The sequence below is a fragment of the Aedes aegypti genome, chromosome 2 (genome assembly GCF_002204515.2).
Source record: "Aedes aegypti strain LVP_AGWG chromosome 2, AaegL5.0 Primary Assembly, whole genome shotgun sequence".
NCBI lineage: Eukaryota > Metazoa > Arthropoda > Insecta > Diptera > Culicidae > Aedes > Aedes aegypti.
Genome location: NC_035108.1, coordinates 245,934,811 through 245,962,609, shown reverse-complemented (window position 1 = coordinate 245,962,609; position 27,799 = coordinate 245,934,811). Strand labels below are relative to the sequence as shown.

At 35.7% G+C, this 27,799-nt stretch overlaps 2 protein-coding genes across 4 annotated transcripts; one reads left to right on the top strand and one right to left on the bottom strand.

The window, feature by feature from the left end:
* The first annotated feature begins 16 nt into the window (after nucleotides 1–16).
* LOC5566532 (transmembrane protein 147) lies at nucleotides 17–8,190 on the top strand. Its single transcript, XM_021844697.1, has 3 exons — nucleotides 17–204; nucleotides 305–446; nucleotides 7,584–8,190. Exons 1-3 carry the CDS (start codon nucleotides 128–130, stop codon nucleotides 8,052–8,054), a joined length of 690 nt encoding a protein of 229 aa, XP_021700389.1. The 5' UTR covers nucleotides 17–127; the 3' UTR covers nucleotides 8,055–8,190.
* Nucleotides 8,096–27,799, bottom strand: LOC5566533. 3 transcript variants are annotated; one of them, XM_021844695.1, is made up of 9 exons: nucleotides 27,680–27,799; nucleotides 27,121–27,611; nucleotides 26,946–27,052; nucleotides 26,817–26,880; nucleotides 9,750–10,187; nucleotides 9,522–9,683; nucleotides 9,273–9,462; nucleotides 8,629–9,199; nucleotides 8,096–8,348 (listed from the first exon to the last, which is right to left on the bottom strand). In XM_021844695.1, exons 2-9 carry the CDS (start codon nucleotides 27,258–27,260, stop codon nucleotides 8,272–8,274), a joined length of 1,749 nt encoding a protein of 582 aa, XP_021700387.1. In that variant the 5' UTR covers nucleotides 27,261–27,611; nucleotides 27,680–27,799; the 3' UTR covers nucleotides 8,096–8,271. The 3 variants fall into 3 exon arrangements, with proteins under 3 accessions (XP_021700387.1, XP_021700388.1, XP_001650922.2); XM_021844696.1 differs by having other exon boundaries at nucleotides 27,121–27,606; XM_001650872.2 differs by lacking the exon at nucleotides 27,680–27,799 and having other exon boundaries at nucleotides 26,817–26,896; nucleotides 27,121–27,217.

Sequence of the window (27,799 nt, the reverse complement as noted above, 5' to 3'; positions counted from 1 at the left end):
GGGATGAAAAATGTCATCACCAGCCCGTGACTCCGTGTTGTCATTCAGCCGCACACACTTTCGATTCGGCCGTGCGTGAAAAAAGTTTGATAAATTTCCGATTTATTTGTAAGAAAACCGCTCCAAAATGACCCTTTATCATTTCGGAAACTGTGTCGCCCTGGTTTACGTACCGTACTACATGACCTACAAGTATTCCGGATTGTAAGTGCTGTTAATTTGGTGTGCTGAAATCGATGTCAAATTTCAGAGCAAGTGCCTCTTGACTTAATTGAATTACCTGTTTTTGTCTAATTTACCACAGATCGGAATATGGGGCGTTCTGGAAGTGCATTCAGGCTGGTGGTATCTACATTTTCACACAGCTTTGCAAGATGCTGGTTCTGGCGACCTTCTTCCCCGATACGGACAGTTTTACCGGAGAAGGACAGTTCAACTTGATTGCGGTATGAATTATTGCCTACAGTGACTCAAACTCATAATCCGTACAGGGCACTGTTTTCACATCACGTTGGTATAAAAATTGAGGGGCCCAAACGCAAAGGGGGTGTAAGTGACATTTTTGTCTGAAATATATTATCTTTAATTTGCTTCAAATGACTTAAGTGATGAGGTACTCCCTTAGCATTTTTGCTAACGGGCAGTCAATTTGGAAGTTTTTCAATATTTTTAAAGCTATTGATTTTTTTTTATTAAAGTAATAAACGTAAATTTGTCAAGAAAGTTCTTCGCGTTTTTTTTTATTACTATTGTAGCAATATATGAAAAAAAAATTGTAAACAAAAATTTAAGTATTTTACCAGATTTTGGTGGATTTTGGTAAAAGTGCGCAGAGTTAGGGGCCTTCACGGTATCAAAAATTGTATTTCTATCGTTTCACAATTTTTTTATGCGGTGTTCAATGAAATATATCATTGCATTACACTTACTACCTTAAAGTGCCCTAATTTAGCGGATTGCCTAATTCCGCGCATTTCATACAAAAGTATTTATATATGGGAATACACATTAATATTGCAGCAACTTTTAATGCCATTTGATGCTACTATGATTTAGCATAAGTTTGAATCACAAATAAAAGCAAATAAGGCATTTTTTCTCGGCGCAAAAAAATAATTAGTGGAGGCCCGTCTAAGTTGACACAATTTTTCTAATTTCCTTAGCGTCCGTGCTAAGACTGTAGGACACAAACAAACGCGATTTCTTTATTGAAAAGGTTGATTTTTTTTTATCCAATTTTCTATGGAACTACTTGCTACAGATAAGTTTAAATCTTATTAAATATTAGCATAATAATTGAGTTTTATCTCAAAAAGTATTGCGCGGAATTAGTACACGTCTTTTTTATAATGCCCACTGCCAACAAACAAGTAAAACATGCTAAGTTCGTCTTAACATATGATTATTTCTCTGAGAAAGTATCTTCATGCATAAATACGTTTCACGTACAAGCGGAATATCTGGAAAGCCCACTTACAGCCAATGCTCACTTGATTGCGATTCTTATTTATATTATACAATCCTTATTAAGACTTATTGAGATAACAACAAATAGGGGTTTTCTATAAATTACGACACGCTCTCGGAAACGTGACGATCCATACATAATTTACGAAGCCTCAATACAAAAAGTATGTGATATTTGGGAGAGGGATTGAAAATAGCCATATTTTGTGTGGCGTAATTTATGGATAACCCTTATGGTTCTTCTGAGGTTTCTGGTTTGCTTAAGACATTTAAGTTTCAGTTACCCGTGGCATTAGAGGCTATCATTAATTGAATTGTTTAAAACATATCGATTCCAAGCAATAATGCGAACTGGACCTTGTATTGTATGAACAGTGGAGAATACAAATATAGGGGTAGTCGGGGCAGTTTCGCAAATGAGGTGGAATGAGCACCCCTTGAAAACTGCATAAATTTTTGGAATTTCTCCTGAAATAACGTGCAACCCCAAAGCTGACATGGAAATGAAGCAATATGCATGTTAATAGTGAGTATTTTGAACTCAAGGAAAAAGGAATAAATTATATTAGAAAAAACTGCACATATTGCCCCGAATGGCTCGTACAAATTTTATCATTTTAGAATGTTGATGTTTGACAGCCACAATGTTTTTTTTTATTTTTTTTTTGTACAGAATGTTTCTAAATTTTAATAACTTTCAAGTTTAGTGAATAAAATAATTATTTTTTCAAATAGATTGTATGAGATAATTTCACAACTTAAAATATGGTGCTCATGTCACCCAATTGATAAAAATCGATACGAAAAATGGTAAACCTTGAAAATTCGTGAACTTTGTAATACAACGGAAATCGTGCGGATCTAGTGTATTGATCTAAAATTTGTTGGAAATTATTCAAAGATCCAAAAATTCCATAATATGTTCTGCACTTGTATCGACTTTTCCTTAAGGTGGCCAAACTGCCCCACTTTCCCCTATACGAAGAACACACGTACCAATGCCACGGTAATGAAAATACTAAACAAATGTTATCTTTATTTCATTTGATAGTCAAAAATTTATAAAAAACGTAGACTAAAGCGTTACGGCTCATTCAAAACTTTACTTTTTTTTCATACAAAAAGTATTATGGAGGGGGCGGAGGGTTGAAAATGTTTAATTTCAGCGTTACGTAATGAATGGATGCCTCCTAATTAACATTAAAATTAATGTTAATTTGATTGCTTCGCGAGTGCGCGGAATATGGAAAAGCGTTTAGAAAATGCGCGGAATTAGGCAATTTCAACGAGTGAACTATTTAAAAAAAAATCACAATTGTAAATTATGGATATAGTCTAGTTCATATTTTTCCCATAATCTAATTGCAACACTAATTTTGAATTAACCATTAGAAATGTTCTATTCCTTAACTGCGCTAAATTACGACTAAATGAGGATTCCCTTGGGAACTTCCATGATCTACTTTGGCATGGGGGGTTTATTTCGGCCGAATTGCCTGAAACTTTGCAATAAGAAGCGCTTTAATACGACGCATATTGTGGCCAGAAATGATCTCTGTAGCTTACAAAAAAAACCCACTGCCGAAGTGAATCAAAAGTGCCAAGAATTGATTTCGTTCTCTATGTACTATTATTTCAAACATATTCTAATGGAGTTGCTGATTTTCACAATGCTTCCTTTTCTCAGAAGCAAGGCAATATGGATATTTTCAAAATTATCACGTCACGATACCACTAAAAAAAACAATAGGAGTATTCACTTAAAGTTGCGTAAAATAAGAAATTGCTGATGAAACATTTCAAATAAAATATTTCTATTCTGGTTCAATGCAACAATCTAGTTACCCGGTTTGAAATAGTCAAATAACCAAATGCGAAGGTTACCCGACTAAACAGAAGGTTACTGACTAAACAAAATTCGAACGCATTAAATTGGACATGAGGTGTATTGCGTTCAATGTAAACAATAATTTATAATATATATTGGCATACATATGTACAGGAATTTAGACGTTAAATTCGACATTCTGTCACTGGTATCTTTCTTTACTCGTTGTGACAACATCATAGTTGAATAGGACCATCAATATCTGGAACGACTAGTAGTGCATCTTGCCTGTAAGAAAATAAGGCGGATGAGGATTCCAAGCTTCTCGTTTCGAGTAACTACCACTGTCTATGGTGTTGCATAAAAATCCACTCTCCAGCCGATTTCTTCAGCGTGCCTTCGAATCTGTGAACAATCCTTATGATCGCTTTTCGTTATTCGTCGTGCCTAGTTATTTCACAAACTTGAAATCCATGAAATGAGATTTCTGGCAACTTTTCGTTTATTTATAATGTGTTTGATGACAGTTGCTACAACGACCAAAGGAATGTTGGATTGGTGGGCTGTCTTATCTTCATAATTTGAAATCTTTCGTTCGTAGTTTACGCATTTTTGTGAAAGATTCAAAATAATCAGTTTACTACGATATACACGGCGAATAACGAACATTTAAGATTCTAAACTTACGACAGGAGTAATCACAATAAAAGGTCTATTTAATTGCCAAATTATCCAAAATTCTTCCGACTAGAGTTATGATACATTATATGTACTATTATTTCAAACATATTCTAATGGAGTTGCTGATTTTCACAATGCTTCCTTGTCTCAGAAGAAAGGCAATATAGATATTTTTCAAAATTACCACGTCACGATACTATTTAAAAAAAAAACAATGTTAAAGTGGACACCATAGTCCGTCTGAGTATTGGTCCTGGATTCCAAAGATGAAAGTGAATGGACACAGTTTATGATTGTCGAATAGTAGATGACACCTGACCTATGAAGGGATCCTATAGCATTTCCCCGAAAACTAATACCCCGAAAACCATTACCCCGAATAGTCCGTTACCCCGAATACCATTTCCCCGAATGGACCATAAACTCCGAATTTTCTTGGCACGAAAAATTGAAGATCCGACAAATGAATCCCATATACCTATTTCATAGAATTTTGGTTTTCATTTGAATTCATGTGTTCGGTCTCACCGCAACGTTATCTCCCATTCGCTTCTATGGTATGGTAGGCGCACTCGTAAACTGCAGCAGCGTAGTGTGCATTCAATTTATCTCGTTTGCCCCAGCTAGCAGCAAGCAGCCCAATTCCTTTCATGCTCTTGCATTGGGCTGCGTGGTGCTAGCCTGTCGGCGCATTAACACTGTAACAATGCTACATGCGATGTGCACTTTTGCTACCTCTGACATATATAAGTGACATCGTTTCCCTCTGTGATATTAGTTGTAAGTTGTTTTCGTTCCGTACAGTTTCCCCACCGAGCAGGAGCACTGCCTCTCGGCGATGGCAATAAATTATCGTAATAGTTCAAATCGTTCATTCGTCTGCCCCTTCGGGACCAAAAGTTAATCACAACGTAGGGCCTGGTCAACCCTGGACGAAACATCATGTTCTTCATGTTATCAAAGATTTATTATTCTTTTAATCAACAGCTATTCTTCATGAGCCAAGTGAGAACCCAAATTTTACTCACAGGCGTATACTTGATTTTGTGAGAATGATTGTGTTCACAGCAATAAATCATTTTCCGAACTGATGATAATGCTGACATGTTAATATTAGAGACCTTTCCCGCCCTCTTTCAAAAGCGTTATATTATTTGGTAATGCATAATTATATTTTTATATTTCTGGAGGCAATGCGAGTTCAACATATTCTAAAATGTCATTAGACTATGGTTTGAAAAATGTCAGATGAAAATGTTAACTGATATTAAACTGACCACTATTTCAAAAGTACATCGCTAAAGAACAGCCTATGATAAAAGAAGAAAAAATCACTGTTGAAAGCGTCAATAATTATGATGCCAACAATCACTTTGCTAGTGCAACTTCCGAAAGAATAGCCGATAACTAAAAGAAGGACAAATCTCTTGTTGGAAATTGTAATACTGACAAGATGTAATACAGACAAGTAATGCAGGGGCTTATTTTCATTTATTTTTTGAAGTCACTGTAAACTTTGAATTTCGCTCCAGACAATTTTGTCAGTCGATTTTTTTACCGCTATCGCTCAAACTTCAACTCAAACGGTACAACTCGAAGGAACAACCTATAACTCAATGAAGAGAAAATCATTGATTAAAATTTTTACACTGCCATTATACAACCTCGAAAGAACAGCCGATGATTGAAAGAATAAAAAATCACTAATAGGAATAGTAGTAGTTACTAAGCCGACAACTTTCAGGCTCAAATTCGCGAGCTTCCTTGAAGAATTTCTTGAAGTGCATAACTGATTTTCGGGGAAGTGTCGTATTAGGGGAACTGGTTTTCGGGGTAATTTACCATTCGGGGTAATGGTTTTCGGGGTAATGTGTCATTCGGATAACTTTGTATTCGGGGTAATGGTTTTCGGGGTACTGGTTTTCGGGGAGATGGTTTTCGGGGTAATGGTATTCGGAGAAGTGTTATAGGACCCTACGAAGGTCTTCTTAATAAAGTATATTGAATAACTAGTGAATACCTCACTAACCATTTGATAGTTTTTTTTTTGCAATTTCTCATCGTAATAGGCTGTTTCCCATCAGGCCAATTTTGCACTGAAATATGCAGTTTGGTAACAGCAATAACATAACTGAAATCAGTTGCGTAATGATCATTATGCCGCTTTTTTTTATACGTAAATTTTTAGGATTGCGGAATGGATTATAACACAACAATTTTCGGAAATTGTAAAATAATGACTAATGCAACCTAATGTTATTTCTGATTCCTTCAACCGAACTTCTACCAAATTGCAAAAAAAAAATGTATAGGGGCAATGGGGGCAATATGGACATACGTGGCAATATGAGCCACCCCAGTTTTGCCCTCAAAAACAGTGTTTTAATGTCTAGTGTCATTATGTTCTGCTAAAGAATGCCTCAAATAGCCACCACAATAAAAACCGTAAGAATATTCGTTTGAACACTCAAGATATTTACAAAAATGTACAAATTTGTCCTTCGTCATGAAAAGCTTATAATTTTGGCAGTTTTTAATTAAGCCTATAAGACAATTATATTGATAATTCTGGTAAATTTTACCAATCCTTTGAAACTTCTAATCATAATGAACAGTTCGTGAGCGAAATTAGATTTGTTCGTAAACAAAATTATTGAAAAACAATATATAATTTTCAAGATGAAGGGGCGGGGCAAAATGAGCCACCTAGATTTAAGCAAAACAAACTATGTTTTGAACATAAAAATGCATTGCCTAAATATACTAGATTATTTTTTTTACTGCATAGCCATCTTTATGCACCATTACAAGTGGAACACTTTGTTAGAAAATACGTTGAACCAAGTATCGCAATTTAGTACTAGTATAACATGGTCTGTTTACTATGTATTATGCATCTTTAAAAAATAAGCCGCTTGAATCAATTATTTCAAGCAAAGCTAATACAATTTCCTTTCCAATAATGTACTCTTCACCACTAACTCTTCTCTATACTGTTTTAAATAAAAATCATTCGATTGAATGAGGTGGCTCATACTGCCCCGTAGGGTGGCTCATAATGCCCCATATGGTTGGTGACCACGTAGAAAAACATGGTTTCTTAAAAAGTTCCTGACATAATTTGCAAGTTGATGTTAACATTAATTATCGACGTAACATGGAAGATAACATTTTATAGTACAACTCACTTGCATTTAAACCATAATTTTTGCTGTTTTTCTATGCATTTCATGACGTTTTCCTTAGGCGGCCCATATTGCCCCGATTACCCCTACGCAATTTGTTGCAGAACTCGATTTTTATAGCACTAGTCGTAATTATCCCACTCGGTAAGTCTCGTTGGATACATGTACAACTTATTCCTTCTTCTTATTGGCATCACGTCTTCACTGGGACAAAGCTTGCTTCTCAGCATATTGTTCTTATGAGCACTTCCACAGTTATTAACTGAGAGCTTTCTTTGCCAAAGTTGCCATTATGTACAACTCATGTACTGCAACTTATTGCGTAAATTACTATTACCGAGATGAAAACAGTGCCCTGTACGAATATGAAATTAACTGTACCTTTGTGAGCTAGAAATCTTTATTTCCATATTTCTTCACAGGAATTCCTCCGGTGCAGTGTCGACTTGGTAGACCTATTGGGTCTGGCATTCGTACTGTCCAAAATCCCCGGAAAGGGCCACAGCAAGCTGATCACTGCCGGGCTTGGATGGGCAACCGCCGAAGTGATACTGTCACGTGGTCTGATGCTTTGGGTCGGAGCCCGAGGAGCGGAATTCTCGTGGATTTACATCCAGCGCTGTTTGGAGTCGAATATCCTGTTGGTGCAGCATCTGGCCACGGCCACCCTGCTGTGGCTGTTCTCCCGTCACGATCTCGAGAAGAAGTTTGTCCCGCTGGTGATTGTGCTGCTGGTGGCGATTTCCTTCCGCGGCGTTTGGCTCGAGGGAACCCTCCAAGCGTTGTCCGCCGGATCGTGGTTCAGCTTGGGACTGAAGGCACTTGTCACCGGGTGTATCGGGTTCGTAACGTTGCACATCTACTCCGGACTGGCTCAGTCCATTGGTTTGTAGAGGTCGTCATCACACGAGTGAATTAACAAAAAAGGGAAGGGTTTTACATTTATCTGTTCTCATAATTTATTTTACACACAATTGCGCTGCATTGTGAACAGTTTAGACCAAATCCTAATAAATATTAATAAATAATCTCTCGTGAGTTCAGTTAATCTTAGAATACAGAATAATTTAGTAATGTTGGAGGATGACAATCCTATATGGCCGTCATTGATTAGAAATGCGGAAGTATGTCGGCAATTTCATTCGATCCGTTTTTGATGACTCTTAACTTTCGTTTGGCGATGAGAACTGGAAATGTATAAAGGTTATTTTTAGGTGTAGCCAATTCGATTAGTGAGATTTGCGGAGCTGGTAGCAGGTCTCTCTTCTGTTACTTAGTCTATATTTTAATGTAATCATTAAGTCATCATATATTTTCAATGAAAGATCTCTTAAGATGTCTCATTTCAGCCAAAATGTTCTCTAATGTCACTTTTTCAATTCCTCGAAGTAATTTGCCTCTGATATTTGTGTCTTATTCTGGTTCCTATTTGGTCTCTACCAGCCTCTGTAACAAGTAAATTCTTACCCAAAATGGTTGAGAAGCATGTGGCGGCATCTAGTTTACTGCAAAATCCACTTTCCAGCGATTTCATAGAAATTGGTCCTTGACCTTTGTTCCGAAGGTTCGTGAGCAAAATCATTAGACTCGTTTCATCGATTTCTGACACCGATCCAATGGCGGGACTATTCAACGGTTGAATTTCGATAGTTCCTGGGTTGACCAGAAGATCCTCCTGCACTGGCAGTGGAATGATTTCGATCGTTTGCTCTTGCTGGCTGATGTTGGCGCTGTTCAGGGAGACGTCCTCATTCACAGGACTTTTCGACGGCGATTTGTCCACTAGTGGCGGCGAAGAAACCACTTCCGTTACAATTGGTTCTTTTGTGGTTCTCTTTCTCTTCCTTAATTCCAAATGACCATTCCATTCTTGTAGCAGCGAATCGTCGACATCCATGGTTCGCTTCCGGGTGTTACGAATGAATAAACCGGGTAAGACCGAGGATCGCATGCTTCGGACGGGATGTTGCAGAATTGTCACTGCGTGATCGAAGGGATGTCTCACCTGCTCCAATGAAACGATGTCGTAACGGGGGTTCTAAAGATACATAACAGAAAATTTTGTTAAATGTCCTAATTTAAAATTGGTAATCGAGGAGAAGATATATTACCTTGCACCGTTGGGTAGTTGAACTGGTTTCAATAGCACGCTTCATTCTTTCGAAATCCAGTTTAGTTTTCTGATCGATGATTGTACGTCGAGGCTTAGATTTCTTGGCGCTGGTCAAGGGCACTGTCACTACGATCTTGGATTCCTCTTCAGTAGCAATAGACAACGGTGGGACTTGTTGCATGTCTAATCTGGTGGATAGTATAAACATGTTTGTTAGGTGATAAGAACAGGTGGAAATGCGTCCTACCTCTCAGGCGTTGTCACGAGTGCCTCCGGTGTATCATCAGAAATTCTTGAAATCTCCAACGTCTTCTCGGTATGTTCTGGATCTGGGACTTCTGACTTGATCAGTATTGACATATCAACATCCTGCATATGTGCGGTACTGACGCTTGCAATGGGCACATCCCTAAAAAAAGTAATGAAGATATTATAATTGGTATATGCCGGATTGTAACTTAATTGTTTCGCTTACATCATGGCTATTGAAGTACATGCTACTGGGGATTCGTCGATCGTCACTTCACGCATAGTTTGGTCAGTAACTAACGGGAGATCTGCAAATCCGTTCGCATTGGTGGTGTCCTGCTCGATACCCGAATCATTGTGGGTATCGTTCAGTGCGGATAATTCCTTTGAAGGCGATCCGAGAAACTCGCTAAACTCTTGAAGTTTCATCTCTCCAAATCCGTCGCCCTGGTCGCGAAGTGTCGATTCAATGATTGAAAGCCTTCCAGCGGTCGATTCCCGCATAGTGATATCATCGGTACGGACGACTTTGGTACTTTGATCACATTTGAGCAATTGCGCTATGATTTCTTCAGTGGCCACAGCTGGACCCTCCAGGCATTCCTCGTAGCGCTCGTCAAACGACGAGGCGCGCTTTCCCTTTTTAGTACTTGCATTTTTGCTGCTGAAGTTGAGGATTTAATTTTGTAGAAAACAAAAACGTTAGGGAATCAACTTCAAAGCGCTCATAATTGCATCATACTCGAAATAAAGTAAGGTACCGTGGGGCCGGTGGGTAACGAAAATTGTACAGGTACAGTGATTACATTATCATTGGTCACTCACTATTATGGGTCATTTCCATTTGAATTATATGTAAAATAGAGTGACTAATAATCGTGACAAGGTGACCCATAACAGTGTGGGCAGTGTAGTTGAGGTTGTTTGAATCATATGAACTAAATTTAAAATAAATTAGGTTGACTTCCACCAACTATATGCGGTATCCTGAAATTGTTTTTTTTTTTGGAAAAACTCCAGGAAACAGTATGGAAAAAGTTTTTGAAAACGACTCCCCAAGTGGAAATAATTTATAGGGAGAAAGTACCAATTTTCGACCCATCCATACGATTTTGGCCTACTTTGTATGGAAATCCGAAAATTAGCACAAAATTCTTGTAGGTCAAAAATTAATGATTTCCCCCTATAATAATATTTTTTAAATAACTAATTGAAAAACTGACAGCTATATTTAAAACTTATAATACTTATATAACATTTGTTAAGGAGTCCCGATAACCAATAACATATAAACGATGATCATTCTATTTTTATCAATTCCATTTTCTTCAGTTCAGTCATGTTTGTTCGATTCGGGGGTGATCCATTTCGAATAAAGACGTTTCGCATAAGGACGCCTGTCAAGTAATGATACACTTTTCCGACATCTTGAATGTTTTATAGCATTACTGTAACCCAACAATGACTTTAGCATTTTGGGTGATTAATATTTGTATGAGTTGAAAATCTTTGGCATTAATAGTTGAGCTGCTCTGCAGGCATCACTGGATATATGGTAAGAAAAGGAATCATGAAAGGAATTGTTCACGCATCGCATGACTTCTTCCTTACACGGAATAGATTCCATCAGCAAATTCTCCAGGGAAATTACTTCACGATTTTTTAGGAATTTTTCTAGGAATTCCCTAAGGAATTTCTTCTGGAAAATCGCTAAGTTAATTATTCAGAGGAATTTTCCAGGTAATCCAGGTTACCTTTCATTGATTCATTCAGGGATTCAAGAATCCTAGGGTTTCTTCCAGGAAAACCTCTCCAGGGACTCCCGAAAAGGTTTACCCAGAAATTTCTTCAGGAATGTCTCCAGGAAACACTGCAGAAAAATCTCACTAACATAAGCATAAGACATTTCATCAGAAATTCCTCCAGCGATTTCCTCTTTTATTCATCCAAAGTCTCCTGCAAGATTTTTTTCGAAGAATTTTCCAATGAATCTTTCAGGGATTAGACAAGGATTTCACTAGGGAATCTCCCAGAAATTACTCTTAGGATTACTTAATGAAATTTTTCTAGAGGTTCCTCAAGGGATGGCTAAAAAATATCTCCAGTGATTCCTCAAGGAATTTATTCAGGGTAATTTCAAAAACTTCATCAATAAAAGAGCTCCTCGGCAAGATGGACCAACCCATGGTCTAAGCCTGAGCAACAGACAAAAAAAAAGCTCCTCGAGCAATTCTTGTAAAAATTCTTGGAGGAATCCCTGGAGGCACTCTTAGGGTAATTTCTGATTAAATCCTTGGAGGATTTCATGAGGGAATCTCTAGAGGAATTTGTACAGGAATTTTGGAAGGCCAATTTGTTATTTCTACAAAAAAAATCTCTAGGAATTCTTGGAGGATTACTTGAAAAAATCTTTGGAATATTGCATGTAGCGACTTTCTTGGAGAAATCTCTAGGAGAGTTCTTGAAAATCTTGTAGAATCCTGATGGAATCCCTGAATAAATCTCCGGAATACTTTCTGGAGGAATCCCGAGAGGTCTACCTGGTGAAATTTCTGCAAGTATGCTTGGAGGAATTTCTGCAGAAACCACTGAAAAATAGCAGGAGTAATTCATCCCTGGAGGGATTCCTGGATAAATAATAATTTTTCTGATGGAATCCTTGGAGGAGTTTCTGGAGGAAGCTCAATAAGAATATCAGGAGAAAACGTTTGAAGAAATATTTGAAGGAATCTCTGAAGCTTGAATATTTCCCGTAGAAATCCTCGGAAATTCCTTGAGGAATTTATTTATTTATTTCGTCAATCAATAGTAGACTACACATTTGCTTAATTCTATGTTGTATTATATCTTAAGGAATTAAAATATTGTCTTAGCTTTGTTCGCGACATGGTCAGATCAATTTCTGTGCAATGCTGATTATAAAGAGACATCATTCGATACATTGGGCCGAATTTTGCATAGGGTAGGTGTACCAGTTATGGCCATAGTGGTTCCCTATTTCGCCATACGGGATATCTTGAATGCCTTCACATTTTGAAAAATCTTTTGTGTTTTAGCAGTAAGATAAAGGATAAATCTTGATGTTAAAACATTCAGAAAGATTAAAAATGTAAAAGTTATCCATATTTTGCATATGGCCAAATAGGGAACCACTATGGCCATAACTGGTACACTTTCCCTAGTTAGTTCGATGATTATTGGATGCAAACAAATTCCGATTTCTAAACTGTCTAGCGGGCGTGTAGAAATTCAAACATGATAAAAGATTGGTGGAATCAATACGCTGCGATACAATATCATTGATAAATGAAATCATGGCTATTTCGCGACGCTCATTTAAGGTTTGAATATCGATAAGCATGCATCGAGCCTCGTATGATGGCAGTGGAAACGTTGTCCAGCCTAATTTGCGTAAGGCATATAAAAGAAATTGCTTCTGTACTGATTCGATTCTATCACCATGTATTTTTATATGCGGAGACCACACAATACTACAATATTCTAGAACTGATCTTACATAAGCAATGTACAAGGTTTTAATCGTATATGGATCCCGAAAATTGTAGCTAAAACGCTTAATAAAGCTCAACATATTGGTTGCTTTATGGATAATCGTATTATAATGATCAGTAAAGGTAAGTTTAGAATCTAATATGACACCTAAATCTCTAATCTTATCGCACTTTTGAACAATTTGATTTCCTAAAGAGACAGTAATCTGTGGTGTATTCCGTTTTCTGCTATAAGGTACCGTGGGGGAAGTGTAGCAGTGGGGTAAGTGGATCATTCGTCCGTAATAAGAATAAATACTTTAATATTCCGAATGTTTTCACACCTTTGCTTCATTTTAGGTTATATTCTCACATACACACTGATACTACTGCAAAACTGATAGTACACGTGCACTAACACAAGCAAACTTGTCGACTGCAAAAATCAATTCATTTTAAAGTTGTTTTCTGTCGATAAAAAATCCATTGTATCTCTGCCTAAAATCGAATACTATTAGTTTTTTCTACACATGGTGAACATTTCAGTTCTAATTGTAAATAGTACAATCTGTATGAGTTTAGTGATTTCATATCGAACTTGCGCATTGTTTTCGCTATCTTATGAGTGTATTCCGGTAGGATTGAATTCTGAGCGATTATGATGGGATGTACAATATGAATCACAATGAATAAAAAATTATTTTTTGTAAATATATACCTACAGATATATTGGTCATGGTACACTTACCCGCACTTTTTAATGGGATGGGGTAAGTGGATCAACTATTGTTATCATATATTGGCAGACTACTTATGCGGAATTGAATAAGCTATAGTGTCATCAAGTTTTGTTTTCCTTTTACATTTTTCATTCCTAGCTTGAATTTGCCAAATTGACCTGAGGAAATTTCAATTAATCCACCTAAAAGTGTTGTACAGTCTTTCTAGTACAAAAAAAATGAAAATTGAAAAATTCAAACAAAATTTTTCTTGGTTTTTCTAAGCTGAAATGCAAAAGAGCAAAATATACAAATTCTCCACCTGAAAGCATATTATCGTACGTTTTTTCACCATATCGATTGTTCTAGACAGATGATATAAATTTTTCCATAAATAGAATAAAAAGATTTCAGTATGTTAAACAAAAGTAAATGTAATTAATATTTTTAAACTACGAGTGTCTTTCGAAAACATTGTTAGGAATAATCATCAATTCTTTTGTATAACTCAGGTGTATAAAATAGACGAATTTTCTCCAAAAAATTCGAGTTACAGTGTTTGTTTTTGTTCTAATAAGTGTAAACTAATGTACAAATATTTTTCATAATATTTTGATAAAATAAATATTTTTTTTTTATTTTAAAGCTATCAAAATATATAACATAGCACTTATAACAAGAATGACAGTAATATTATTCATACTATACATGATAACATCACATTTGTTTTGATAATAGAGTTTTTTTATAGGTGATCCACTTACCCCACCATGGTGGGGCAAGTGGATCATTTGGCGCAAATTTTCAAGTCCCTCATGCTCAATAGATAACAATCAGAAAAATCAAAATAATTGACGATTTGAAGTATAATAGTCCCTCATTTGTCATGCACAGGAAAAAGTTTGAATTACATTATTAACGTTAGCTGTACATAACAATGAAGTTGACTGTTGATTTTTCTGTATCCACTTACCCCACGGTACCTTATGTGATTAAATTACATTTTTTGACGTTTAATTGAAGTAAGCTTTTGCTACACCATTTATCAAATATACTTATTTCATTGAGATAAATGTCGCTATCTTTGTTGCTATTGATTTCCATATAAAGTTTCATATCGTCGGCATAAATCAGAATTTTAAGATGTTTAAGCACATATGAAATATCGTTAACAAATAATATAAATAACAATGGACCTAAATGCGAACCTTGGGGAACTCCTGATGTAACGTGAACAGGTTTAGACATTTTTCCCTCAAATCTAACTATTTGTTGATGATCTGTTAAATAAGATTCAATCCAGTTGAGGAGTCTCATCGCAATTCCCATTTTATTGAGCTTGAAAATCAACATAGGAATGTCTAGTCTGTCAAATGCCTTACTAAAATCGGTGTAAAGTGCTTCGACGTGGTTACCTCTATCCATTGCATTCAAAGTGTAATTTACAAATTCCAAAAGGTTTGTTGTAGTAGAACGACCTTTATAGAAACCGTGTTGTGTATTCGTTATTCTATGTTTTATTTGACTGAACACATTTTTATTATTCCCAGTAAAGATAGTACTGGAGGGTCTCCTTGCAAAATCTCTTGATGAATCCTTGTAGAGATTTTCCTGCAGGAATCCCTAGAATAATCTGTGGAGGAATCTCCAGAGGATCAACTTACAGAATTGCTGAAGGTATTCCTGGAGTCCTGTCGAAACCGGTCTAAAAAATCTAGTAACGGTCTCAAGTTCTCACTGGAGGAATTTCTAGAGGAATTATCGGAGGAATCTATGACGGCGAAATTCCTAATGGAATTCATAGATAAATCCCTGTAGGGATTATGGTAGCGATTATCTTAGAGAAATTTCTGATTCAATCCCCAGAGGAGTCTTCGAAGGAATTTCTGGCTGGAAGAGTGTCTAAAGGAATGGCTAGTGAAAACTTTAAAGACACTTCGGGAAGATTTCTTGATTACATTCCCGGAGCTATATTCTAACTGGTCTCAAAATTGCGTTTGCGGTTAAAAGTTATTATTCGTCAACAATGAAGAATCATTTTGCTCAATGGAAACCCTTATAGGTATTCGGATATAATATTGTTATGTTTGTGAGTCCAAGATAGCCGTAATGGTAAACACGTAGCTTTTCAGCAAGATCAAACTGAGGGACATAGGTTCAAATTCCAGCGGTCCAGGATCTTTTCGAGTTGGGAATTTTATCGACTACCCAGAGCATTGTACCTGCCACACGATATGTACATGAAAAAATGTTCAATCGGCAAAGATCTTTGTAAATAACTGTAAAAGCTCTCATAGTATTATTAAGCTAAGAAGCAGCTCCTTTAGAGTTTAAATTGGCCGAAAATGACCCCATTGCACAAGCGAGGTTCACCAGTACACGCAACTAAATTTTGTTGTATACTGTTTGACCAACTTCGCCGTGTCGCGAGTCGCTTCGCTATAGTACGCATCTATGCCCTCCGCCATGTGCATTATGTGCACTATTGAGAAACTAGTTGCGACGCGGCGAAGTTGGTCAAAAATCAAACTTCGCACGTTGGCTAACCCAGTATTCAATGCGAAGCAGTATATAATCTACCGAATCCATGATAGAATTAGGAACTGCAGTCGATTGAAAATCGTTGGTGCAGTTATTAATTTTACCATGGATTCAGTACCTAAGGACTCTTCATTTTATAAAGTGGACACTTTATTTATGCTATACCTTTTTTATTTATTGATAAAATCGTAATCAGTTTTCTATACATCGTTCAACTATTATTCTACAATGCTATAAAAATATAATATCTGAGAAAATGCTTTTGGTTGAAGAGCCAAATAGTTTTTTTTTCCAAAAACTCCTAGGAAAAGCTGTTTTTCAAAGTTTAACAACATTTTTCGCAAAACCAGTGAATCAATTATCACTCAACACACAGCAACAAAGACATTGTCACCTCGTATTCTTGTTGCAACAATTTTATTCTGCAACATCAGTTTATCACTAATTGAACAGAATATGACAATGATCGACCACCATCTCTTTGCAATTTTCGAGAACTGCCTCCGTGTTGGTAAACATTGACACATTATCTAATAGCATCCATAGAACAAATTTGGGTTTGTGTTTAAAATAACAGATTGATCGTAAGTTGAAAAGGTTGCAACAATGTTGCGCTCTGTGATTGTCATGACAATTTTGCTTTTGATTGTATCCTTATCCGCAACAGTTGGGACAAATGGTTGTGAGCGAGCTTGCTTTGGCCAAATTTGCTGATATACCTTCTTTTCACTCCCAGCAAAAGAGAAAAGTAAAAAGCGTGTTCAAAACTAGTTTAGATTACTAAAGAAACTATACTTATACAAATAAACGAGAGCTAAATCGTGAGTTTACTCAAAAGTCTCATACTTTCAAAATCATGTACCGTAAAACGGGGGTACCCATTACATACTATACGAATTATCATAATTTCTGTTAATCGGTTAAGCAAAACGAATGCAACACTAAAGAATATTAGTATGATACTTCATGTAAGAGCTATATTCATTTAAATCGAGAACATTTGAGGCTTTATATACGAATATTAAAAGTTGATATAATTTTAGCATTTTCGAAACACTTACAAACAATCTGTTCTACGATCACTATTTGGTGAAGTTTTGAATAGTTGGTCACTTATCTTTGATAGTCTAGCTATCATAAAACTTGAATATGGTCTCAAATCTTTTAGTGAAAAGCATTTTCACAAACTGGGATCATTTTTGTAATCTAAGTCAAACATTTTCATATAGCGTTAAACGCCTAGGCGCGCCTAGAGGTATGCAATGCCCTATAAAAGTTCCGTAATTCATTCAATTTTGTTCGATTATCAAAGTTACCCCAAAACAGAAAACCGACTTTCGATTATAGGAAAAAATATATATCCATTCAAAATAAATCTTTTGGCAATCTATCAACTGCAATCGATAGCTAGGATGCCAGTACTTGTTTTAAAAATATAAATTATAATTCTTTGAAACAGCAAGCACAAATATTCATGTTTTCTTTGATAAAACTATCAAAGTTACCCCGTTTTACGGTACGCATATTTATCGATTGGTAATCTAAGAATAACATATTATGAAAATAATATGTGGAAAATAAAATCGATTTAAACTCTATGAAGGCGTAAGTTATTTTTCATATTAGTACTATATAAGCACTACCGTCAGGACGTACTTTAAACCAAAAAAATTTACTCATATCAGTTCTATTCAAACTTAAAAAAAACTATAAAAAATATAGGGGAAAATTATTTTATTATATCTGTAATATTATTGCTCCAAAAATAACTTGATTTTCTTCCATCAGACTTACGAAGAACCTCGAAAAACAAGCCTTTTTTGAATGTAAAAAATATAAATTGTCGAATTTCCCGGCTAATTTCTAACAATCATTGATTTAGATAACCTTCAAAAATCGACCGTTCTAATTGTTGTTCCATATTCATGTGAAATTTAATTATTTTTTAATTTCAATACTTGTCGAACGATGTACAGAAAACCGATTGAAATTTCATTGATAAATTCAAAAGCTACAGGATGCACAAGGTGTCCGCTTTATAAAATGAGTCCTTAGTTTCTACAATAACATTCATTTCAGTGTATCATTGTCATACTATTCACTATCAATTTATATATTTCAGACAAAAAATCCTACACAAAAAAAAATTGCGTAGAACTATAATTTTTCTGTCATTTAAATTTAAATTTTTTTTCGTCAATCAATAGTAGACTTCATGTTTGCTTAATTCTATGTCGTATTATATCTTAATGAATTGAAATATTGTCTAAGCTTTGTTTGCGACATGGTCAGATCAATTTCTGTGCAATGCTGATTATAAAGAGACATCATTCGATTCATTGGGCCGAATTTTGCATAGTTAGTTCGATGATTATTTGATGCAAACAAATTCCAAATTCTTAACTGTTTAGCGGGCGTGTAGAAATTCAAACATGATAAAAGATTAGTGGAATCAATATGCTGCGATACAATATCATTGACAAATGAAATCAACGCATCGCAACGCTCATTGAAAGTTTGAATATCGATAAGCATGCATCGAGCCTCGTATGCTGGCAGGGGGTACGTTGTCCAGCCTAATTTGCGTAAGGCATATAAAAGAAATTGCTTCTGTACTGATTCGATTCCATCACCATGTGTTTTTATATGTGGAGACCACACAATACTACAATGTTCTAGAACTGATCTTACATAAGCAGTGTACAAGGTTTTAATCGTATATGGATCCCGAAAATTGTAGCTAAAACGCTTAATAAATAGTCAACATATTGGTAGCTTTATGGATAATCGTATTATATTGATCAGTAAAGGTAAGTTTAGAATCTAATATGACACCCACCTGAGGCCTTCCTTAGCCGAGTGGTTAGAGTCCGCGGCTACAAAACAAAGCAATGCTGAAGGTGTCTGGGTTCAATTCCCGGTCGGTCCAGGATCTTTTCGCAATGGAAATTTCCTTGACTTCCCTGGGCATAGAGTATCATCGTACCTGCCACGATATAACGAATGCAAAAATGGCAATTTCGGCAAAGAAAGCTCTCAGTTAATAACTGTGGAAGTGCTCATAAGAGCACTAAGCTAAGAAGCAGTCTCTGTCCCAGTGAGGACGTTAATGCCAAGAAGAAGAAGATGACACCTAAATCTCTAATATTATCGCACTTTTGAACAATTTGATTTCATAAAGAGACAGTAATCTGTGGTGTATTCCGTTTTCTGCTATATGTGATTAAATTACATTTTTTGACGTTTAATTGAAGTAAGTTTTTGCTACACCATTTATCAAATATACTTATTTCATTCAGATAAATGTCGCTATCTTTGTTGCTATTGATTTCCATATAAAGTTTCAAATCGTCGGCATAAATCAGAATTTTAAGATGTTTAAGCACATATGAAATATCGTTAAGAAATAATATGAATAACAATAGACCTAAATGCGAACCTTGAGGAACTCCTGATGTAACGTGAATAGGTTTAAACATTTTTCCCTCAAATCTAACTATTTGTTGGCGTTCTGTTAAATACGATTCAATACAGTTGAAGAGTCTCATCGCAATTCCCATTTTATTGAGCTTGAAAATCAACAACTTACTAAAATCGGTGTAAAGTGCTTCGATGTGGTTATCTCTATCCATTGCATTCAAAGAGTAATTTACAAAATCCAAAAGGTTTGTTGTACAGTTAACTCTCCTTTACTCGATATTCCGTATCTCGATATCGAGTTAGAGAACCATAGTAAAAGTTGGTATTCATGGCTAACTCGTTGGTCCCTTGGAACGCAGTTGAACTGCTTTTGTGTTCTGTAACTCAATAACTCGATGGTCCCTTCAATATCGAGTAAGGGAGAGATGACTGTAGTAGAACAACCTTTAAAGAAACCATGTTGTGTATTCGTTATTCTATGTTTAGTCAAACATTTTTATTCATAATTGATTCAAATAGTTTTGGAATGGATGAAATAATAGCAATTCCACGATAATTTCGAACAACAGATTTGAACAAGGTATACTCCCCTGCCTTGTTCCTGAAAGTAGAGGGATTCCACGGAGGCATGCAAGTCGATTCTGATCGACCATTTCAAAAATATCTGAAACTTTGCACAGTTTTTCAGTTCTAAATCGTCATTTTCCGATATCAAATCTTTAAGTTGAGTCACGACTAACTTTTCAAAAGGGTGTATGTGAAAATGGTTCAAAAATATTAAAAAGCTGCACAGCAAAAACGGTTCGTTCGATTGTCAGACAACTAAAGAAACAAAGTTAGACAACTAAATAAAGATTCCAAAAAAAAAATACACAGTAAAAAAATTACATTAAAAAACATCATTTTTGTCACAAAAACTCAAATATCTCAAAACCCTATCGGAATACCAACGTATTTTTTTGAGGGAAAACGGTCCATTATATTAGCTATCTACCATAAAAATTTGGTGATGGTAAGCCAATAAACAAAAAAGTTATGACATTTCAAATATTTTACAAATTTGACACTTAGTGAATTTTTTTTTTCATTGTTAATTTTTTTAGGACCGCAGTTTGTTGCTGAATTTTTTGTTAAGGGTACCACATGAGGTTAACAAGTTGTTTTCATGATATTTTATTTAATTATTCATAACTATTATAGCATCTATTAGAAAGTTAGACGCGATCCAGTGTTGTGATCTAAAGTCTTGATAGTGTCATATTTTTTATTGTACGTAACTGAAGAAAAATTCTCTCAATAGTGTTGAAACCTTTTGATAAAAGAAACCTATAAGAAATCTAATATTGAAGACAAAAGCTACAAAAAAAGTTTTCGATACAGGTATACGACTAGTTTACCTGCAAAAAGTTTACCTCGTTAAGAACAAGGCGGGTCTATACCCAGGTGATCTAGTATACGTAAAGCAGGTCGGTTTTCTCGGCGCTGGTTTTCTCCACAAAGTTAAAATCTGATTACACCTGGGTATAGACCCGCCTTGGTAGAGAATAGACTTTGTTAATCATATTTGGGAGAAAGCGAGTAACTTCAACAACATCAAAAACATGATAGGTACATACCATGAACATACTCACGAAAAAGCTAAAAATATACTACCAATATGGGCAATCTGTACATCATCGGTGGATCAGGTTGCAGGAAGTTCGAAAACAACAACAACTGAGGAATTACTAGATGCACCGACAACAACTGAGGAGTTACCAGAAGTACCAAGTGCAGATAGTCTTGCCACGGTACCGTCAGCGACATCTGTTTCAACAAATCAATCAGAAGATGAGTGCATCCAGAAGGTCAACTTCGAACGCTTCAACGAAGGGATAGCTGGAATAAAAGTGACTCCGATTAAATGGACGAAGATGGGTTACGTCAATTATCCCGAGAAAAAATACCGTGAAATCAACGAAGCTGTACGAAGAAAGCTCTTCAAATTAGGACCTGAGGATGTGGAAAATACAGACTACGATGAGGTAATTATGAATATGAAGGAAAGGTTCTCGAATCTAGCCACGACAAGGAAAGAAAAATTATTGATTTTGTCGATGCTGCCAAGCTCGTGGTCTATTCAAGACGCCATTGATGAGTTCAAAACCAATAGAAATACAGCAAAAGAGGCAAAACAATTCAAAAATAACTGTCTTGCAACCAAAAAATGCTAGGTCGAGTACTTCATTAACAGATGAGACAAAAGAAAAAATAATTCAATATTTTGAAGACGATGAAGTAAGTAGAGTTATGCCTGGCCAAAAAGATTATGTATCTGTAAAAAAAAGATGGAAAGCGTCAAGCAATCCAAAAACGATTAATGATGACTACTTTGAAAGAAGCGTATACACGCTTCAAGGAAATTAACGAAAATATTAAGGTAGGTTTTTCCTCATTTGCAAGCCTTCGTCCAAGGCAATGCAAGCTTCTATCCAATTCAGGAACACATAATGTTTGTGTGTGCACAACACACGAAAATATTAACCTAATCTTACATAGTTTGAAAAGAATCAATTTATCAAAGGATATTAAAATGTTAACTGGTAGTCTGTGTGAAAATACAACATCAAATTGCTATCTACGATCTTGTTCGGATTGTCCAGATTCTTCATCATTGGAAAATACTTTATTCGCTGAGTTTGAAGAAAATTATATTGATCAGTTATCATTTGAGCAATGGGTGACCACGGATAGGTGTGACCTAGAAACTATTGTAAAACCTGTAGATGAGTTTGTGCCATTTTTTTGCTTGAAATTAGAAAGTTTAATTCCTCACGACTTTATTAAAACAGAGCAATCCCGCTTTTTAAAAAATACGAAAAATACATTACAAGATGGTGAATTTTTAGTCATTTGTGATTTTTTCTGATAACTATAGCTTTGTATTGCAAGATGAAGTGCAGTCCCATCACTGGAACGTACAACAAGCTACAATTCATCCATTCGTTATTTATTTTCAATGGAAGTACGCAAATTGAACATTTTAGTTTTATTGTAATTTCCGAAGATTTAAGACACGACTCAGTATCTGTAAATTTGTTCATTGCCAAAATGATTAACTTTTTACGCGTTGATAAGGATAAAGAAATCAGAAAGATATATTTCATGTCTGATGGAGCAGCATCGCAGTACAAAAACCGTAAGAATTTTTCGAGCCTATGTCAATTTAAATCAAAGTACTGAATTGATGCAGAATGGCATTTCTTTGCTACGTCACATGGCAAAGGTCCTTGTGATGCTATTGGAGGAACTATAAAGCGCATGGCCACAAGAGCAAGTTTAGCCAAAGAACGTGAGCATCCAATTAAAACTGCAAAAGAACTATTTGATTGGGCGAATCGCAGAAAAGAAGAAGATTTAACAAAATTATCATTTTGTTTTACTACTACTGAAGAGTACGAATTAACGGCATCAGAGCTCAGCGAGCAATATAATAACGCGAAAACGATCCAAGGAACCCAAAAATTTCACTGTTTCATTCCATTGTCAGAAAATAAAATTAAAGCAAAACTATACTCGAACTGTACTGATAATGATGCAAAAGTGTTCGATATTGTAAAAAAATGAATAACAATAAATAAATAAATAAGTATTAATAAAATGTTTTCATGATCTCATAACGCATACCCAAATCCAAAACTTTTAAAGTTTTATATATAACATTTAGAAACTCATCGATCATACTCTAAAAAAAAATCCTGGTAAAAAAAAAATATTTTCGTGTAATCTGTTAATTCATTTTAATTTATACATATATACATATACATATAATATTTATACATATACATAATATTTATACATATAATATACATAATACTAATGAATACATGAAAACGACTTGTTTAATTCACGCAAGGCCCTTAACAATAAAATCAGCAACAAACTGCGGTTCCCGTAATAATTTACACCAGGCGTTGCAGAATTCGCTCTCATTTGAGAATGAAGCACGATCAAAGCAAGCAAAGAAAAACATCCCATCTGTTGCGGTCCACGATCGTCATTGTATCGCAAGGTGTAACAAGTCTGATAAATTGAAGCAGCGAGCGAGAGCCCCAACGAGAGAGCGATGATAAAATCCGTTTTTCTCGCTTGTTTACCGTTGGGGATATGTGTTTTTCTTTACTGGCACGATAAACAATCCACGAACTTACAATAACAACAGTGTCCCCCAGGCTTGGAGCATGTTTAGAGGGGTTTTATCATGCACTACTATCCCCCCAATCTGATCAAACTTGTAGCAGTATACGATAAACAGTCTCTCATAATGTGCAGCATGTTATGATAGTTACAGAGAGCGATACGTGAGAGATTCTCTCAATTTTCTCAGGATTCAATCCCTGATTTACACCGAAAAAAAAAAAAATTCTACTAAATGTGAAAATTGTGACATGTTTGAAATGTCATAACTTTTTTGTTAATTGGTTTACCATCACCAAATTTTTATGGTAGATAGCTAATATAATGGACCGTTTTCCCTCAAAAAATTACGTTGGTATTTCGATAGGGTTTTGAGATATTTGAGTTTTTGTGTCAAAAATTATGTTTTTTAATGCAAAAAAAAAATTTTTTTTCTCGTGTAGGGAACTGTAGGATAGAACAGATGACACTGCCGTGAATTGCAAGTCAGTCCCATCTGTAAAAAGTAGGCATTGAGGAAATGGACGGAGAAGTTTAAAAACTCGTTTTCCATACGAACATTTAAAAAAAATCAGAAGATTGAAACATGTTTGAATTTTAATGAAACTTTCACAATTGGGTTGTTTAGTGATGTTTTCATCACACATCATTCACAGGGTTTTAAAGCTTTGAAGATAATCGACTTTGAAGTTTACAAACTCGTTTTCCATACGAATATTTAAAAAATTCCAGAAGATTTGAACATGTTCCAATCTTGATGAAACTTTCACTATGATATCTATGCGGAAAAAATATAAAGGTGATCAGAAAACGATTCATTTTTGTGTCACACGGTGTGGAATTCTCTAGTGGCACTTATATGCGATTACTTTTCATTATGGGACAAATTGACTTGCTATTTTTTCCCATTTTTGTATCATTAATGCAGCTGAAAGGGCATTAAAAGATATGTTGAAAACTGAACTCAACTCAATTTTGACAAAAATGCAGATGGACTGACTTGCGACTCACGGCAGTACATCCCTACGAGAAAAATATAAAGATGACCAAAACATGGTTCATTTTTGTGTTACGCACTGCCATGAATCGCAAGTCAGTCCCATCTGCATTTTCGTCAAAATTGAGTTGAGTTCAGTTTTCAACACATCTTTCAATGCTCTTTCAGCTGCACTAATGAGATAATATAATTGGTTCGGAAAAATTAGGAAAAAACAGCAAGTCAAATTATCCCATAATGAAAAGTAACCGCATATCAGTTCCACTACAGATTTTCGCACCGTGTAACACAAAAACGAACCGTGTTTCGATCAACTTTATATTTTTCCCGGATATACCGTTTTGTCTCAAATTCCGAACAAACTCATATTCCGAACACTCGATTTTTGTATGGCGATTTGGTTGAAATGTTTCGCTGAAATATGTCACCAAATAACAAGGAAATGGCAGTCAATTGCAATTCAATTTTCACGTCTCCAACATAATTTATACCACGAGAGTAGTGATGATTCTCTACACAGCTAAAAAAATGTTGTAAATTTAAGTTTATTTTGATGCACATATTTGGAGCATCAAAATAAACCTAAATTTCAACGACCAATCCATTATTTTTCAGTCGAATTCAATTTAAATTTACACGATCATGTAATATTCAGCCAGTTTTGGTTGAAAATTGAATTTATATTCATTAAAGTTTACATGATGCTGTAAAACTACACGAATTTGATTTATTTTTACAGTTGACTTCAGTTTACATCACATTGAAAATTCAATATTTTTTTCTGTGTAGTTTGAGACCATTAGAATCAGCTCAGATAAATTTATTTGCGAAATTATTTATTTGAATACGATTTATTCATGCTGTTCGGAATTTGAATCAAGGTGTTCGGAATATGAGACAGAATCAACACAGTGTTCGGCATTTGAATCAAAATGTTGTTCCATACTTTCATGTAAAAAATACTAAAACTGATAAAATTAACATTATTATCGGTACACCCACCAGTTAACAGTTTGGCTTTGCGAAGAAATTGAAATTTACACAAATATCAACTAATTTATACCAATCAGATGCATTTGAAGTCACTGCTGGCCTTAAGTGTTCGGAATATGAGTCAAAACGGTATATCGTAGTGATAACCAGATTGTGAAAGTTTCATACAGATTTGAACATGTTCCAATCCTCTGGAATTTTTTGAATATTCGTATGGAAAACGAGTTTGGAAACTTCACAGCCCATTTTCTCAATGCCTACTTTTTACAGATGGGACTGACTTGAGATTCACGGTATACCGCGGCAGCGCAGTCCACAAACCTGTAGTGGGACTGACTTGCGATTACTTTTCATTATGGGACAATCCGACTTGTTTTTTTTTAGTTTTTCGGAAAAAAAATAGTTGTCCCGTTAGTGCAGCTTTTAGATCATGGGAAGATATAATGAAACCTGATATCAACTCAATTTTGACGAAAATACAGATGGAACTGACTTGTGATTCATGGCAGTGCATCTCACACAAAAAGTAATGTAAAGTATCGAAAAATTGGCTGAGTTAAACGTTTTGAAATACTGTTAAATGAGCTGTGAAAATTGTCCTTACGGTATCGTAAGTGTATTGGAATTATCGTGTTATTTTGAGAAAACCATCTCAGCGGAAATTATGACCAAGGGCGGTAAAAGATTTCAATTTCTCACTTTCAAAACGACAATCGACATGATCGGAAAAGTAACATCAGAGCCGTGCTTTTCGTGTTTATTGTTCTATCTCAATGTTTAGTTATTCAAAATGTGTAAAATTCTCAAAATATGAACCGTTTACAACGTTTCATCTTTCATCAATCTGCGTTGTATTTCTCACCCAAAAATTGTTTATACCAGTGAAATTAAGAAGATGCGTTGTGTCCTGACATTGCAGATTACCCCAGGCCCCCTATTTGGAAATTCATGCCTACCTGCATTGTTTTCGGAACTCCTGGAGAGCAGCTGTTTGAAGGCACGCCGCCGTACTGACTTTATCTGTTTGGACATAATTCTACGTTATTTTTGTAAAGACTCACATTCTTATGACTGCTCCATCTTACCGTAGAGAAACTGAACCTGCTGCTGATAGATGTAAACAGCGCCATACGCAAGCTTTGCCACCATGATCAACGGTTTGTTGGAGTTCACGCATTCGATGATGGATTTACTGGGTGGCAAGAAATGGACCAAATTTCTTATCGAATCCTCGGAAAAAATATAAACTTTCCCACTTACCACATGTCGTCGATGTCGATTTTCTCACACTGCCCACGTTTGAAGTACCGACGAAACAGAGTTTTGTTAGTTGCGGCCAGCCACATCGCCGCGAGCCGGCCGTTTTTCCGCACCGAAAAGAGCTCAAGGTCCACATACATTTTTCTTTCCCGGAATTGAACAAATGGCAAAATATACTGATCAGGTGAACACTTAAAAAACTTTGGGAACAAATCACTTCCGAACTGTCGAATCAATTGTTTTCAAACTGTGGCCACGTCGTCCGGCCTACTGATTTGTTTGCGTCAAGCGTGTCTGCGTGCGTAGCAACGCGAGATATCAAAGCACAGCATGCTGTTGCGATCGATGAGATGATACAGTCAAGTGAGTGCGTGAGAAGGTATCAGTGATGAATCGGATAAACCTTGCTCTTCTCTCTTTCTGTTATCAGGATGATCTGGACTACATTCACGAGTACTGATAATTCATTAACAACGTACATACTGGCTGGACTTAGGAAGGAAAGTTTTTATAATACATTAAATTCAATTGTGTTGAGTAGCTTAGCTATTGAACTTACAAATTGCACAAGTGTTAGCGAGAACAATAAATTGACACAATTTAACCTTTTCAATCTAATACATCGGTAACGCGTATGATTTTCGGATTGGAGATGATCTGATGTGATGGATACGTGTGA